The sequence below is a fragment of the Eptatretus burgeri genome, chromosome 6, assembly GCF_056783735.1.
Source record: "Eptatretus burgeri isolate ZD-2024b chromosome 6, Ebu_testis_v1, whole genome shotgun sequence".
NCBI classification, from domain to species: Eukaryota; Metazoa; Chordata; class Myxini; order Myxiniformes; family Myxinidae; genus Eptatretus; species Eptatretus burgeri.
The window spans coordinates 25,755,162-25,770,882 of NC_140966.1; the positions used below are offsets into that span (position 1 = coordinate 25,755,162).

At 43.5% G+C, this 15,721-nt stretch overlaps 1 protein-coding gene across 1 annotated transcript in view; it reads right to left on the reverse strand.

Annotated features, from left to right (window-relative positions):
* LOC147024419 (E3 ubiquitin-protein ligase TRIM33-like) overlaps nucleotides 1-15,721 on the reverse strand; it is a 204,351-nt gene that overhangs the window by 143,053 nt on the left and 45,577 nt on the right. The window contains exon 4 of the mRNA XM_085884330.1: nucleotides 15,043-15,166. Coding sequence (XP_085740456.1) covers nucleotides 15,043-15,166 — 124 coding nt within the window. The remainder of the gene's footprint in view (nucleotides 1-15,042; nucleotides 15,167-15,721) is intronic.

Consider the following 15,721-nt stretch of genomic DNA (forward strand, 5'->3'; position numbering starts at 1 on the left):
GCTTCAAAAGACTTGGTCCATGCTCAAGCTAAGGGCATGGAAGCCATTATGAAAGCAGAAGAGGTGGTCTCTATTAAGATTGAACCACTGAAGCTGGTAACTTTCTCCTCACAGAAGAAATCAAAACCATCAAGGAAACAGAGTTTAATCAGGATCTATCAAGATGAGACTGCAACTACACGTGTGCTGTGTTTCTATCGAGATGCCGACCCAGTCACAAGACAGATTGCATTTTCCCATGAGTGGACAGACTATCCATCATCCCTGTTTGAGGTTGATCCACGCTTAGCACAGGGGGTTGTAATGCGCAAAGGCAACGAGTCTGATTTCGTGGCAGTGCTAATTGCTGAAGCTGAGCAGGATGTTGTTTTACAGCTGCCATCATTACCACAGAGTGACCTATACACAGTTTATCTGGTAGACACAATGGCATTTGTAAATAAATACCAAAAAATGGGTGCGAAAACATTTGGTGAACTTCCCCAGCTGTATCTTCGCAAGCAGGTGTATCCTGCAGTTGAAACCTGAAATGTGCAACTGTGTCAACATCATTGGTGATCAGTATGATTTTGATGATAGCCATACTTTGAAGGGTGATGAGCAGCAGAGGAGAAACCAGACAGACCAGGCAAGACAATTCTCACCATCCAAGAGTCTAGAAATTCCGGACTGGAATTTATTCATGAAGAATCCAAGAAATAAAGGAAATCTTCAGAACTTCATTGGCACTTCCCTTTGTGAGAGTCCTGAAGCTATTCCGGATGGAGTGACCATCATTCTTGGTAGTATGATGGAAAACAAAGGTCACACTCTTTCCATCACATCAGCATCAAGTTCAGTTCTGGACTTACCTTGTGAAGAACATGAAGAGGCAGACACAAGGATTATTGCTCATCTTGCGTATTGTGTGGAATATCTTGATCACCATCGAGCTGTTGTGCATGCAACAGATACAGACATAATTATGCTGTGTATATATCACTTCTGCTGCTTGAACACATTGCAAGAACTCTGGATACAACGGCAGAATCAATACCTACCTATTCATGAGCTGGTAGAAGTGTTGAGCAAGAAGTACCAGAAAATCCTCTTGATGTCGCAGCTACACTTCTGTGCACATATGTGTTGTGTGGATGTGACACAGTGAGCTACCCATTCAGAAGGGGAAAAGAAGAGGTCAGGTCAGGTATGGGAGCATGTGCCAGAACAGCGCGTCGCTGCGTCCACTTTCCGCCGGTACTCCAGGGGCCTCCGTCTGGCCATCCCCCAGGCAGATGCCAGGCCCATCCCCATCTCCTTGAGATGATGGTCAACCTGCTGCAACCATGAGGCACGTGGTCGGCCCACTGGCCTCCCACTCATGAGACTCCTCGCTGAGAGAATCTGGTGAGTAGGATCAGCGTCAGGAAAACGAGCCACATGTCCATACAGCCGCAGCTGACGCTCACGGACTATGCAGGTAACAAATCTCATCCGAGTCTCTCTCAGCAACCGCCGTTGGACACAAAATCCGACCAGCGATAGCCAAGGATTCTCCGAAGAGACCTGGTACCAAAGGAATTAAGTCTCCGTCTCAGATCCTTGGTCAAAGTCCAAGTCTCGCACCCATAGAGCAAGACTGGAAGTACCAAGGACCTGAAGACTCAGACTTTCGTCCTCCCGCACAGGTACCGGCAGCGCCACACCCCATGATCCAGTGAATCCATGACTCCCCAGGCCCGACCCAGACGTCTATTGACCTCCGGCTCACAACCTGCGGAGACATGAATATCACTGCCAAGGTAAGTGAATCTCTCCACGACCTCAACATCCTCACCACAAACAGACACAGACAGGACAGCAGCATCCAAGATGTCACCGAAAGCCTGGATCTTAGTTTTGACCCAAGAAATCCGTAATCCCAACGGCTCCGACTCCTCATTCAGCACCTCGAGGGCCCCCAAGAGGATGTCTAAAGTCTCCGCAAAGATGACTGCATCATCTGCAAAATCAAGGTCTGAGATCTTGACATTGCCAAACGATGCACCGCAACTTGATCTCTCCGACATACTCCCTAGAATCCAGTCCATGCAAGTGCTGAAAAGTGTGGGGGCAAGTACACATCCCTGACGAACTCCAGTAACAACTGGAAATAAGTCAGAGATGGTACCACCACACTTCACAGCACTCTCAGTACCAGAGTAGAGTTCAGACATCAGATCGATCAGTTTCGGTGGCACCCCACGAAGACCAAGAATCCTCCAGAGGACATCCCGATTCACTGAATCGAACGCTTTACAGAGATCAACATAGGCTGCAAGCAGCCCCTGCCGAAACTCTCATCTGTGTTCGGTGAGGACACGAAGTGCAAGGATACGGTCAATCGTTGACCTCTTTGGTGTAAAGCCTGACTGCTCTGGACGCTGGTGCTCAAGCAGATGGTGGCAAACCCTATCAAGAATTATCCGAGCAAAGACCTTGCCCGGCACTGAGAGCAGCGTCACCCCTCGGTAGTTTTTGCAGTCTTGGCGATCACCCTTCCCTTTCCAGAGAGGGACAACAAGGCCCCTCTTCCAGTCAGTTGGGATGATGCCTGTGTTCCTGTGAAAAGAAGAGCGGCACAGGTTTCTCTGGGACTGATAGGAAACCTTCCCCACCTTGTTGATTTTGGAAGAGATAGTGAAATGGCAGCAACAGAATGTGTCATTGATGAGGCCAGAGTATACTGGACTGCTCTGCATGGCCAAAAAGGGTTCAGCTGTTTGGATACCCTCAGGCAGCATATGTTTGTCTCTTCAAAATTAGACCTTAGGTCACTGCCAGCAACAGAAGATGCGTTTTACTTCCTTGTTTTAAGAGCATTGTATCAATTGCTTCTGTATAGACGTGCACATCTCAGTGACCGAGCACTTCCCCAGCCACAACATTTGGCAGAACCCTTATCAATGGAAAACTGGTCCCAATTCTCATGTCTAAGCCAGCCAAGCCAAACATAGACAAAACGGTGTCTTGCATGTGCAAATTATCCAAATGTCTGAAACGATGTTCATGCAAAAAGGCTGCTGTGCCTTGCTGAGTGACATGCATATGCCTTGGTCAGAGAGGTTCATGTGGTGGAGTTGTTTCAGAGAGTGACTCTTCCTCTGAAGAGGATGTTTCATGTCACAATATTGTGTTAATCCATTTCTAATTTTATCTTCCTTAAAACCATGGCATGTAAAAGTATGTTCTTGTTCCTGACCCCATTGATAGTCAAGCATTTCTGAGTTACATAAATCTTTTGTTGTTTGACATATAACCTTGTCAATTGAAGGTAGGTTAAATCTACACCAATTGTGATATAGGAAATGAACTCCTCTTTAATATGAGGGGTCATTTGTGTATATAGGTTTAGTGGTTATGATTTTAGGACAATATGAATTACCCCTACCCCCATCCTACACCTTCGCTTTTGCCAACATTTTGTTATCAGAGGGGGCTCGCAAAAGTGTTGACTGTGTTGTTGCGCAAGAGTTTCACCATTGCCAACATTGGTTTTCATATACTCAAAGGGTGTCTCTTTATGAAAATCAACACAAAAATTTTATAGCAGACCGGGCAATTTTTTTTTTAATTTTGATCGGTTGGCTCCCGGACTAATATATATACATATACATATACATATATATATATATATATATATATATATATATATATATATATATATATATATATATATATATATATATATATATATATATATAGTAGCGGGGTGTGCTTACACATTGTTTCAGGTCGCTCAACTGCATTTGATTTTACATGTATATATATTTTCATTTACGGATGCTTTCTGGCAGTTCTGATTTTTTTCTCCTGGCATATCGGCATGAGAGTAAATGCGCCTTGCTCAATGCCATCTAGAGAGGGCAATCACGTGATGGTGATAAATGTTAAAATGTCTACAATTGTGTCATGACCATAAAATTAGGTCAAGGGAAAACAAAGTCAACCCCACATACTTATTATTCATATTCTGATGCAAAATTTAATTACGAAAGTCCTCGGACATTGGCAGGAAAAAACGGGGGGGGTAGAAAAACCTAAATGGTGGTTTAGTACGACTAGGGGTCCAAGACCGAGACTTTTTAACAAGGAGGGGCATGATGTAAATTTAGCAGAAATGACCCTTCCTCGAGGTCAAGGCTATCTAGAGAAGACTTCATCCTGATCAGACAAACCTTAGTCAAGATGTGGCAAAATGTCAAAATGTCTACCACTAGGTCATGACCTTAAATTAGGGCAAGGGTGTAAAAAATGTCAACCCTGCATACTTTATCTTCACATTATTGATGTAAAATCTAATTCGGAAAGTCTCAACAGGCTCTGAGATACAGCTTAGAAATTGGGAGTGCAGAAAGAAATGATGCCTTCGGCACCCTTGGTGCGGAGGCATAAAAAGCAATAAAATAAAAAAACTTAAATGATCGTTTAGTACTCCTGGGGGTCTAAGAAACTCTGGGGTACCATGAACAATTGAGAGCACCAATTGTAGAAGCAAATTTTGCAACAGCAATAAGCCTCCCCCTATCCAATGGATGGGGGAGGGAGGCTTAACAAACAAGCCAAAGAAGAGGTTATATCTTTGTCCTTCAGGAACTTTATTATGATGTGAATACAAGGAAATCATTAAGTAAGGTCCTGTGATAAAATAGAAAATCTAGAACGGCACTCGGCCGAGTGCATACCTCTTCAAGGCTAAACTGTTTACGTTTTGTAGCCCACTGATAGGCCTGATCTGTTTCTGCACCTTCCTCAAAGTCAAGGCAAAATCTAATCGCATCTAATCACATACCCAACTCATCAACAAAGTTTTGCCAAAATCTGTCAACAACATTTTGAGATGTCGTGCTATATCTAGTTTTTGGCCCCACCTCTCAATGGTGAAGCATCACTTAAAAATTCTCTGATCCGAAACCGGATCTGGATCTTCACCAAAATCAAAACAATTTGCCCTCGTCACACACCCAACCTGTCTACCAAGTTTTGTCTGAGTCCGTCCATAACATTTGGAGATATTCAGCTCACAAACAAACCATCAGACAGACACACAAACACGGGTGAAAACAGAAACACTGTCCACCTTTCCTGGTGGAGGCAACCAAGAGTGATTAAAAAAAAAAAAAAAGGTTTTAAGAATCTTCCATATCCACTCTGTCAATAACACCGATTTATTGTCGTCAGCAACAACATACATATGTGTATATATATATATACATATATATATATATATACATACATATATATACATATATATACATATATATACATATATATACATATATATACATATATATACATATATATACATATATATACATATATATATATATACATATATATACACATATATATATATACATATATATATATACATATATATATATATATATATATATATATATATATATATATATATATATATATACATATATATATATATATATACATATATATATATATATACATATATATACATATATATATATACATATATATATATATACATATATATATATATACATATATATATATATATATATATATATATATATATACATATATATATATATATATATATATATATATATATATATATATATACATATATACATATACACATATATACACACACACACACATATATATACACACACACACACATATATATACACACACACACACATATATATACACACACACACACATATACACACACACACACATATACACACACACACACATATACACACACACACACATATACACACACACACACATATACACATATACACACACACACACACACACACACACACACACACACACACACACACACACACACACACACACACACACACACACACACACACACACACACACACACACACACGGTAAGTCAAAAGTAGCGACCGATTTCTGTTTTTTCTGCTGTCAGATTCTTTCTGGGTAGTCATGTTGTTAATAATTGTCTTGCAGATTATTAATTTTCGTAATTTATTTATTTTTTATTTTGCTTTGCAGGTTATTGCTGTGAGTTTGGAAAGTTGTTGAATTTGCACCAAATTGAACCATGAATTACCTGTCAATGAATCAACGCATTGCGGCCGTGAAACATTACTACAAATGTAATGAACAACCAACGATGGCGGCATGCCGTTTGGCACAGGAATTCGATATTAACCCACCTCAGGGAAGAAACATACGATTGATTGTCGAGAGATTTGAAGCAACAGGCTTGGAAGCCACTGGTGGTCAAATGAGGCATGTTTTAAACTTAATGGCACAATTAACAGACACAATTGTGTCCACTGAGCTGCTAATAAACCAAGAGTGACAGTTGAGAAGAAGATAAATTTACCTGGAGTGACAGTTTCGGCAGCCATATCTCCATTCGGGATAATTGGACCCTTTTTCTTTGAGGGATCTGTCACTGCAGAAATTTACCTGGATATGCTGCAAACCTTCTTTTGGCCCAGGATACAAGATCAGGACTGTTATTTCCAGCATGATGGAGCTCCACCTCATTATGGACGTGATGTTCGTCAGTGGCTTGATGAAAACTTTCCCAGAAAGTGGATCGGCCGCCGTGGTCCGATCGAGTGGCCGGCACGTTCCCCAGACCTTACACCTCAATATTTCTTTCTTTGGGGGCTCATGAAAGACCTTGTTTATCGTGAAAAGCCTCATACCATTCAGGAATTGAAGGCTCAAATCACTGCAAAGTTTGAGGAAATTGATATCGAACTCTACAAACGTGTGTGCCGCTCTGTGCCTGTTCGGCTGCTATTGTGCATCGATCACGAGGGAGGGCACTGAAAATTGCAAGTAAAACAGCTTGGTGCAGTTCCGTAATATTTTTTTCTTGAATAAATGGTTAGATAAACATATCATTCATTTATTTCTACCTTCTTGCACACTAATACAAATGGCAAAAAAAACAATCAACTGACAGAAATCAGGCGCTACTTCTGACTCACCCTGTGTATATATTGTTACGGATCTCGCCCGCCGGCGTGCGAACAACCGCGTTTAGCCGAATCGCGGCCGTACGCCCACCGGACGGACAATCCAGTCGCGGCTTTCCAGAACAACGCTGAAAAAGTCACGGGTGTGTTTTTAACCACACCACAACCTTGTCCGTACTCTACCAGGGCGCTACAGGGTCAATCGCCGAATTGTCGATATACCTAATTAATCGCACAGGTAGATTACCAAGAGATTGTACCTCAACGGGGCCGCTGAGACACGAGCCGCTTAATGCAGCTCGCTCTGTTTGGGATAACGAGGCGGCCTCGTGTGTAGCACAGCACGGACCCCGCGCGCGCTGCTGTGCAAGCCCGGCACGGTCCCCAAAATAGCTACGACCGCTACTCCGCCTTTGTCCACCGTCAGGCAGCGTCATCGTCGCACTCTCATGCACAAACTCCCACGTCCCACGACGCTCACACACCTCGACATGACATTCACACCGGGACATGCAGTTGCATGTTCGCGCATGCCAACCGCCATCTCTCTCAAATACAGCGACCTGACACACGCTGTCTCTCTCACGCATGCCATTTCCCTCGCACACGTGGTTCCACTCACACACGGTGCTTCATCCACACATGGCGTTCTGGGAAGCACGCATTTCGGCACACTCGCAACCACGCACACCATATTACTCACACATGCGGTCCCTTTCACACAATGCCTTTCCTCCACGCAATGCGCGTGTTTCAGCACACATTTCGCCACACTCGTGAACACACACACCGGGACATTCACAATGGGGAATTGTGCCACAAGGGGTTCCAGGGCCTTCACACCCCCCAAGCTTCGTGTGCACCCGTCAACAGCACTCGCCCCCTCTACCTCGCAAAGCTCGACCGGACCCACCTGGTCGAGATCCGCTTCAAGGGGGCACATTCCCTCCCCTCGTTCCTGGAGGAGGCCATCCGGCGACTTGCACCGGGTCACGACACATTCCCCGAGCTCCCCCTCATTGTACTCCACTACCTCCATGTGTGTGTGCTCGTCTTTCACCCCGTCTTTATCATGTGGTCTCTCTTCTACTTTTTCTATCTCCCGAGTCTCTATACATTTTATTTCTGTTGTCTCTTCGTGTCTATTAGTTTCTTCCTGGATCTTAGTCTCTGTTTCCTCCTTCATTCTATTTAATTCAGTCTCGACTCGGTCTATCTCCCGTGTCTCTGGCAATACTTCCTTTTCCTTCGTCGTTTCCGTTATTTCCCTCGTCTCCATTTTTATTTGTGTTTCCTTTTTCAGGGTTTGCCCTAATTGTTGCTTCATCCGACGAGTGGTGTCAATCAAGTCCTGCACCACTAACATTACTCCTTATGGTGCTACCACACATCCCACCTTACTGTGCTGTTCTACTTCCTGACTCCTTTTGAGTCGTTCCTCCTCTCTGAACCCCCTTAGCTCTTCGTTATCTTTCCGGAGTTTTTCCATCTCTGTGGACTCAAATTTTGCTCTCTCCTCAAGTTGGTTAACTTCAACCTCGTTTTCTTTGTGTTTTCTATCCCACCGTCTCTCTTGTTCTTCCTTCTCCAATCTCATAGTTTCCCTCAATTGGTTGATCTCCCTTTCCTGTTTCATTCGTTCTTCTTTCTGTTTCTTATTCCACTGTCTCTCTTGTTCCTCATTCTCCAATCTCGTTGTTTCCTTCATTTTGTTGATTTCATTTTCGTTTCACATTCCACTGTCTCTCTTGTTCCTCATTCTCCAATCTCATTGTTTCCTTCATTTTGTTGATTTCATTTTCCTGTTTCATTCCTTGTTCTTTCACTATCTCCTCGTACTCCAACCTTTCTTTTTCTTTCAATGGGTCAACCTCAAATTCATGTTCTTCTTGTTTTCTATCCCACTGTCTCTCGTGTTCTTCCTTCTTCAATATCATAGTTTCCCTCAATTGGTTAATCTCTCCTTCCTGCTTCATCCCTTGTTCTTTCTGTTTCATATTCCACTGTCTCTCTTGTTCTTCCTTCTCCAATCTTGTTGTCTCCCTCATTATTCTTTCTTGCATCTCAATATTTAATCTGGATGTGGCTTCTAATTGTTCGACTTGCACAATGTGGTTCCTTAACATTCCATTCTCCGTTCTCGTTCTTTCCTCCCGAAACATCCTCGGTTATATATATATATATATATATATATATATATATATATATATATATATATATATATATATATATATATATATATATATATATATATATATATATATATATATATATATATATATATATCTCTTTCACACACACACACACACACACACACACACACACACACACACACACACACACACACACACACTCTCACACACACACACACACACACACACAAGCTTTTTTTTTCTAATTCCTTCCTCATCTCCACGCCTCTTTCGTATGCTTCCTCCCTCATTTCATACATTCTTTCTCTCTGCTCCACAACTCCTTCACGTGCTTACTTTTCCAATTCGCCCATTTTCTTACCGTATTCCTTTCGGTATTCCTGATATTTCTCTTTTCTTTTTTATCTGCCGTTGTAGGCTCTCTTTCCTGATTACCTGTTCTTACCTCTCTCTCTGCAGCTGTCTCAATTCCACATCGTGTTCCCGTTTTTCCTCTTTTAGCTTCGTTTTCCATTCTTCTTCCAAGTTCTCTCTATCCTGGGAATTACTAATTTGCTCTTCCTCTAGTTCTTCAAGCTGTCATGACTTTTCCAACAATTCTTCCTTCCTTTGCTCCAGAGATTTCAATCCTTTTTTATCGTCTCTTCTCGGATTTCTATTATCTTTTTGCCTGATCTTACCTCTTCCTTCAGTTTTTTAAATTCCAAGTCGTGTTCACCTTTTTCCTTTTCGAGTTCCCGAATTCGTTCCTTTGCATTGGCCAAATGTTGTGACTCCATGCACACATACTTTTTCTGAATCTCGTTCGCGCGCCGCTGTGCCTCGTCCAATCCAATTTTCACCTTCTCGATATAATCTTCATAACGCTCCACCTTTGTCCCAAAATCCCCCAATTGTGCCCGAAGTTTGCCAATGTCCGCCTGCCATGACCACGTGGTTTGAATCGTTGGTTGGGAGCCCACGCCTCGTATCGTGCCGTTCGCTGTGCTATTAATAGCAGCCCGCCCCGTGTTGCGCTGAGGTGCGATCGCGCCGCTATTTTGTGACTTTGAGTTTGCTTGCCGACAAAGTTCATGCTCAGTATAGGGTGAGCACCCCCACTGATTACCATTAGTGGTTGAGTTATAAAAAGAAGCGTCCCAGGCCATGGATTCTAACAATTCAAAATCTATTTCACCCCGCTCCCGCTCGCCTTGAAATGCCATCTTGCTTATCGGAACAATTTTAAAAGCTCGTAATTTAATGGAACCGGAGGATCGCCTCGCACACCCTTGATCCGGTTCCGCTAATTTGGTTTGGTGTGAAGGCGGGAGAGTTTGCACCCCACTCCTCGACACCAGCGTTACGGATCTCGCCCGCCGGCGTGCGAACAACTGTGTTTAGCCGAATCGCGGACGTACGCCCACCGGACGGACAAGCCAGTCGCGGCTTTCCGGATCAATGCCAAAAACCAGCCACGGGTGTGTTTTTAACCACACCACAACCTTGTCCATACTCTACCAGGGCGCTGCAGGGTCAATCGCCGAATTGTCGATATACCGAATTAATCGCGCGGGTAGATTACCGAGAGATTGTACCTCAACGGGGCCACTGGGACACGAGCCGCTTAATACAGCTCTCTCCATTTGGGATAACCGAGCGGGGTGTTATCGCGAACCCCGTTGGACCTGATCGCTTTACCGGCTATTAAAAAGCCCACCAATATTCCGTACGCAGCGATGGCAACTCAAATGAGGAAAAGGACGTAACAACCAGGTCAACATTTAGACAAGCACATTTATTTCCACACGAATTCAAGCAAGCACGTAATTGATGGGGATCATGCAATGGGGGAAGTGGAGAAGGAAAGGGGAGAAGAGGAGTAAGAAGAAACAAAAGCCTACAGCCGTTCTCTATAAAAATGCAAGTATATACAGGCACTTAAACAGTTTTACTTATAGACGGCGCCACAAACACACATAAAAAAGCCCAAAATAAAATGAAAAGGAAAACGGGACCGGGTGGTGAGCTCCACGAGCCCGTGTCCTCCACGATCCGACCTAGAGCGATGACCGTGCTCCCTCTCGCTCTCTCCTCTCCTCAGTACGCCTCTACCGAGACTCACGGACCCCCTCACGGAGTCACTCACGGACAACAAATCGCCTTGTTGTTGCATAAAGGTCAGTTCAAATGGACCGGGGACTGCACTAAGCAGCCCGGATATCTCCTTGTTGTTACATAAAGGCAAGTTCAAATGGCCTGTGAAAAGGCGTATGGCTTGCCGTGTTAGGATGAGTTGCCTCCAGCAGCCGAAATGAAATAAAATAAAATTAAAATTAAAATTCAGTGACAAACAAGGGACCGTTGAAGGCCCTGAAGACGCCTGATCGTCGATTGCCTGCTGTGCACTCATCCACAAATGTTGCCTTTATTGTTTCCTCTCCTCAAATCACAAGTCCTGAGCCATGGGTAGTGTAAATATTAGAAATTTATAGTCCTAACCCACCTGTTGTTTGTTTAGCGTCGGCAATATAGTTAAGTTGTCCGAATGAGTCAGTCAGTTTAGTTACGCAACGCACTAGGTTATTTATTTTTGGGACATGTATTCAAATGTCGCACTCAGGGATCCATAGGTAAAACGTACTAGGGGAAACCTACACCTGCATGCCACACGAATGTTAAAACGACTCGGTCGAGTCTAGCAAAAAGGGGGGGGGGCGAGGGGGGTAGTGTAACAGTTCTAGAAACCGTACGCATACAGGTGTCCCAAGTCAGTTATGCCATAAAGTATGTGTGTCGACAGAACCCCTCCTTGTGTGTCGTGGGAATTCGAAGGGGTGCGTTGCGATGTTTTTTTAGTTTGGGGAAATAAATCTTTATATCCCATCCTCCATTGCGATCCACGGTACCCGAGCGCTTGCAACAACGTACCATGGTCCACCTGTTGTCTCTGGAGGCTCGTTTTTCCGAGACCGTATCTCCACGTTCACTGCTCCAGTTCCTTCTCGGCTTCCCCAAACGTACACAGTTGTGGCTGCACCGTCATTCACCTTCCTCAAACACGCGTGTTGTGGGTGGGCCTTGCCGGTGCCTGGCCGAGGCCCCGCTCAGAAAGGGCGGACCCATGGGAGCGTCGTCCAATCAGGACGGACAGTGACGTCAGTTTTGACCAAGGCCCCGCCCCGCTGAGGGGGGGCTATAAACCACGACACCATCCTCAGTCTTGAGATATTTGGGGGTCGTTCGTTCAGTTCTTTGGGGGTCGTTCGTTCTGTGCTTGGAGGCCAGAGTTAGTTGGAAAACGAAGGGGTACCCGCTGCTTGGCTCCACTCACGTCTCACCCCGACTTCTGGTCCCGACCCACTCGAGCTCCTCCATGAAACCTGAACTCCACAAGGGCAGCTGTGGACCTGACTGCATGACTGTTGGCAGGTGCCACACCATGGAGCATTCCTTTCCCCGAGACTCAGGCACTCAAAAGAACTGCGACCTCAGCCCGCCTCGCCCCTGGCTGCAAAAGTCCTTTGCCTTCAACTGGGTTTATTTTGTCAGAGTGTGTCTAAGTGTGTGGCGCCAGTCTAATAAGTAGAAACTGTATATGTGTTTTCGATCATTGTAAATCTTGCCTGTATAATTCCTGCGTAAGTCTGCTCTGTCTGCTTTGTAGGTTGCTGTAAATTGTCGCACAACATCTTTCTTTCCCCTACATAATACTCCAATAAACCTGTTTCTGTGCCACATAAATTTCCTCGTTTATTAAAAATAAATTATTGTAGAAATGTTCCCAGTTCGTTTTCGTCTTTTCATTCTTTGGTCCAGCATTGTTCGGATCTGAGTTTTAGCCGGGTTTTTGGTTCCCGTTAATTTGCTCATCCAAGCCGGCACGGCTTTGGCAGTTCCACAAGACTGCACCCGAACCGGAGTTGGAACTCTACCGCAGTCGCTGGAGTGATCCGGTTCGAGCAAGACGTGCCGAGGGCGTGGTTCCCCGGTAGACGACACCGTGTGGTTAATTGGGTAAATTGGTTCGAGACAAAAAGACTCCACGCTATGCGGTGGAGGTATTGGCGTCCACGGTCAGTTCAGCGACCCGCCACCTCACGGAGTTATCCGTGAGCGATGGCCTACAATTCCGGGAGTCTGGTGGGAGACGACGTAACTTCCCCCACCTCGCAGTCGTCCTCGCCACCGGACCCCAAACCGCAAATATATACATACATGTATATATATATATATATATATATATATATATATATACACACATATACACACACATACACACACACATATATATATATATATATATATATATATATATATATATATATATATATATATATATATATATATATATATATATATATATATATACATACCAGAGCGTGGAATTGCCCTGAACAAGAATTTCCACGTTTCGCACCATTGTATTTTTTTTTTTAAGTTTTTTTTAAATCAACACCTCAGTTTCACAGTTAATGCCATTATTTCATCAGGAAAAGAAAGTGGACTGCAGTCAAGAAATAAAAATATGGCCCAGCCAAATTAGCCATAAACCCGTTAACTTTTGTGACAGCATTACCACTACACAAGAGGGCATTGACAGTAATGGCAGTCATTAATTTGGTCCCTGACAAAAAAAAAACTTCAAAAAAACAAACACAATAACCATGAACATCACAAATTCTTGACGAGTGATTGTTAGCCGGTGCATTGGTTCAGTGTGACATTAAACGCTTAGACACTTCTGACTCAAGAAGGAGCAAATTGTTTAAATACGTGGCTGTGATTTTTTTTTATTGTATACAGTATCGAGAGTTGTGGATGAGCTGGCACACAGAACAATCCAGGATGTAACAGAACCAGGATGTACCACATCAACTGCAGGGTTGAGGAACAAAATAGAGGAAGACTTGAAGGGATATAGGACATGGGGAAGAATGACTGCGACGGGAGGACACAAGGGGTGAGTGAACAAGATGGATACAGCCACAACCTCTCAATTACAGAAGTATAAATATACCATCAGAGATGGGGAATCCCCCGCCATTGAAAAGTAATTGAAATCAGATAAGCGGTTTTCCATTTATTACAAAAAACTTTTTTTCAAGAAGGCCACCCCAGTCGGCCATCTTGGATCAGGCCACGCCCAAAATCAATAGGGTTCTTCCTTTTCAGGTGGTACATGTGTGACCCAAATTTCAAATCGATATGGCGAACAGTTTATGAGTTATCACACTCACAGCTATAAATGTTGACGCCCAGCCAGCCAACCGGACGGAACGCCCCAATCAGCCATCTTGGATCCGGCCACGCCCAAAATCAATAGGGTTCTTCCTTTTCAGGTGGTAATGTGTGACCCAAATTTCAAATCGATATGGCGAAAAAAAACTTTTTTTCAAGATGGCCGCCCCAGTCGGCCATCTTGGATCCGGCCACGCCCAAAATCAATAGGGTCCTTCCTTTTCAGGTGGTACACGTGACCCAAATTTCAAATCGATATGGTGAACAGTTTTTGAGTTATCGCACTCACAGCTATAAATGTTGACGCCCAGCCAGCCGGACGGACGACCCGGGTGACAACAATATATCCCCCTTCCACCACGCGGCGGGGGATAAAAACTGAAAACCAAGAAAAAAGGTGGGCTTGGGGAGGCTTGGAGATGGGAGATCATGGTTGGAGATGGGAGATGAGATGACCTGAGGCAAGATCTTTTAATAATAAAAGTTGAGTTGAGTAAAGAGGTGACAAGTTATATTGGAGTTACACTTTAAGCTGTGTGTAAAGATGGCAAGAGTTCAGGAAACCACACATGCACACGCGCAGGAACACTGACATACACGCATACATACATACATAATGCACACAATCTGTAGGACACTCGAACTACATGAAAAGCCATACAACTCCACAGATTTATTTTCCCCACCTATGCTCTTTGTGTTCCAGCAGCTGACAGTCACGACATGTAAGGCGGTCACATGTCTCACAGAAAAGCTTGAGGGGCTCTTGCTTATGGTAAGGGCAGAACACGGGCTTCTGGCAAAAGGGACCTACAGAGACATAAAAGACAGGAGAAAGGGTAATGGTCAACATTTTAGAGTTAAATTTTTATTTTGTATAACAATTTTGTTTTTTGTTTTTTTATGCACAAACTATAACTCTGACAGATATTTGGATTATAAGATAGGGTCTTGTGAAGCAAAATGAAGGAATGTATGAGACAGAACTGATAATTGTGTCTTTCCCAAAAACGTTAAGATCGAGATACTAATGTTCAGGTTGGAAAGTTAGTGTTCCCATGTGAACCCCTGGCGATTGATGTAAGGGAACCCAGGTTCAAATCCCATCTGCCATCCGAGTTTCTCCACAGTTTCCTAATGTCCTTGTAATTAATGTTAAAGTGCAATCATTTGTATTTCGCATCAATGTCTTTGTAATAAATGTGATTGATGTTCAATTTCCACTGGAAACCCCAGATCAATGTGAAAGTAACTAAGAAAACATTAAAATAATAATAATAATAATAATAATAATAATAATAATAATAATAATAATACATTCAACCAACAAAAAAAAAAAATGTGGAAAATTAAGCTTACAAGTAC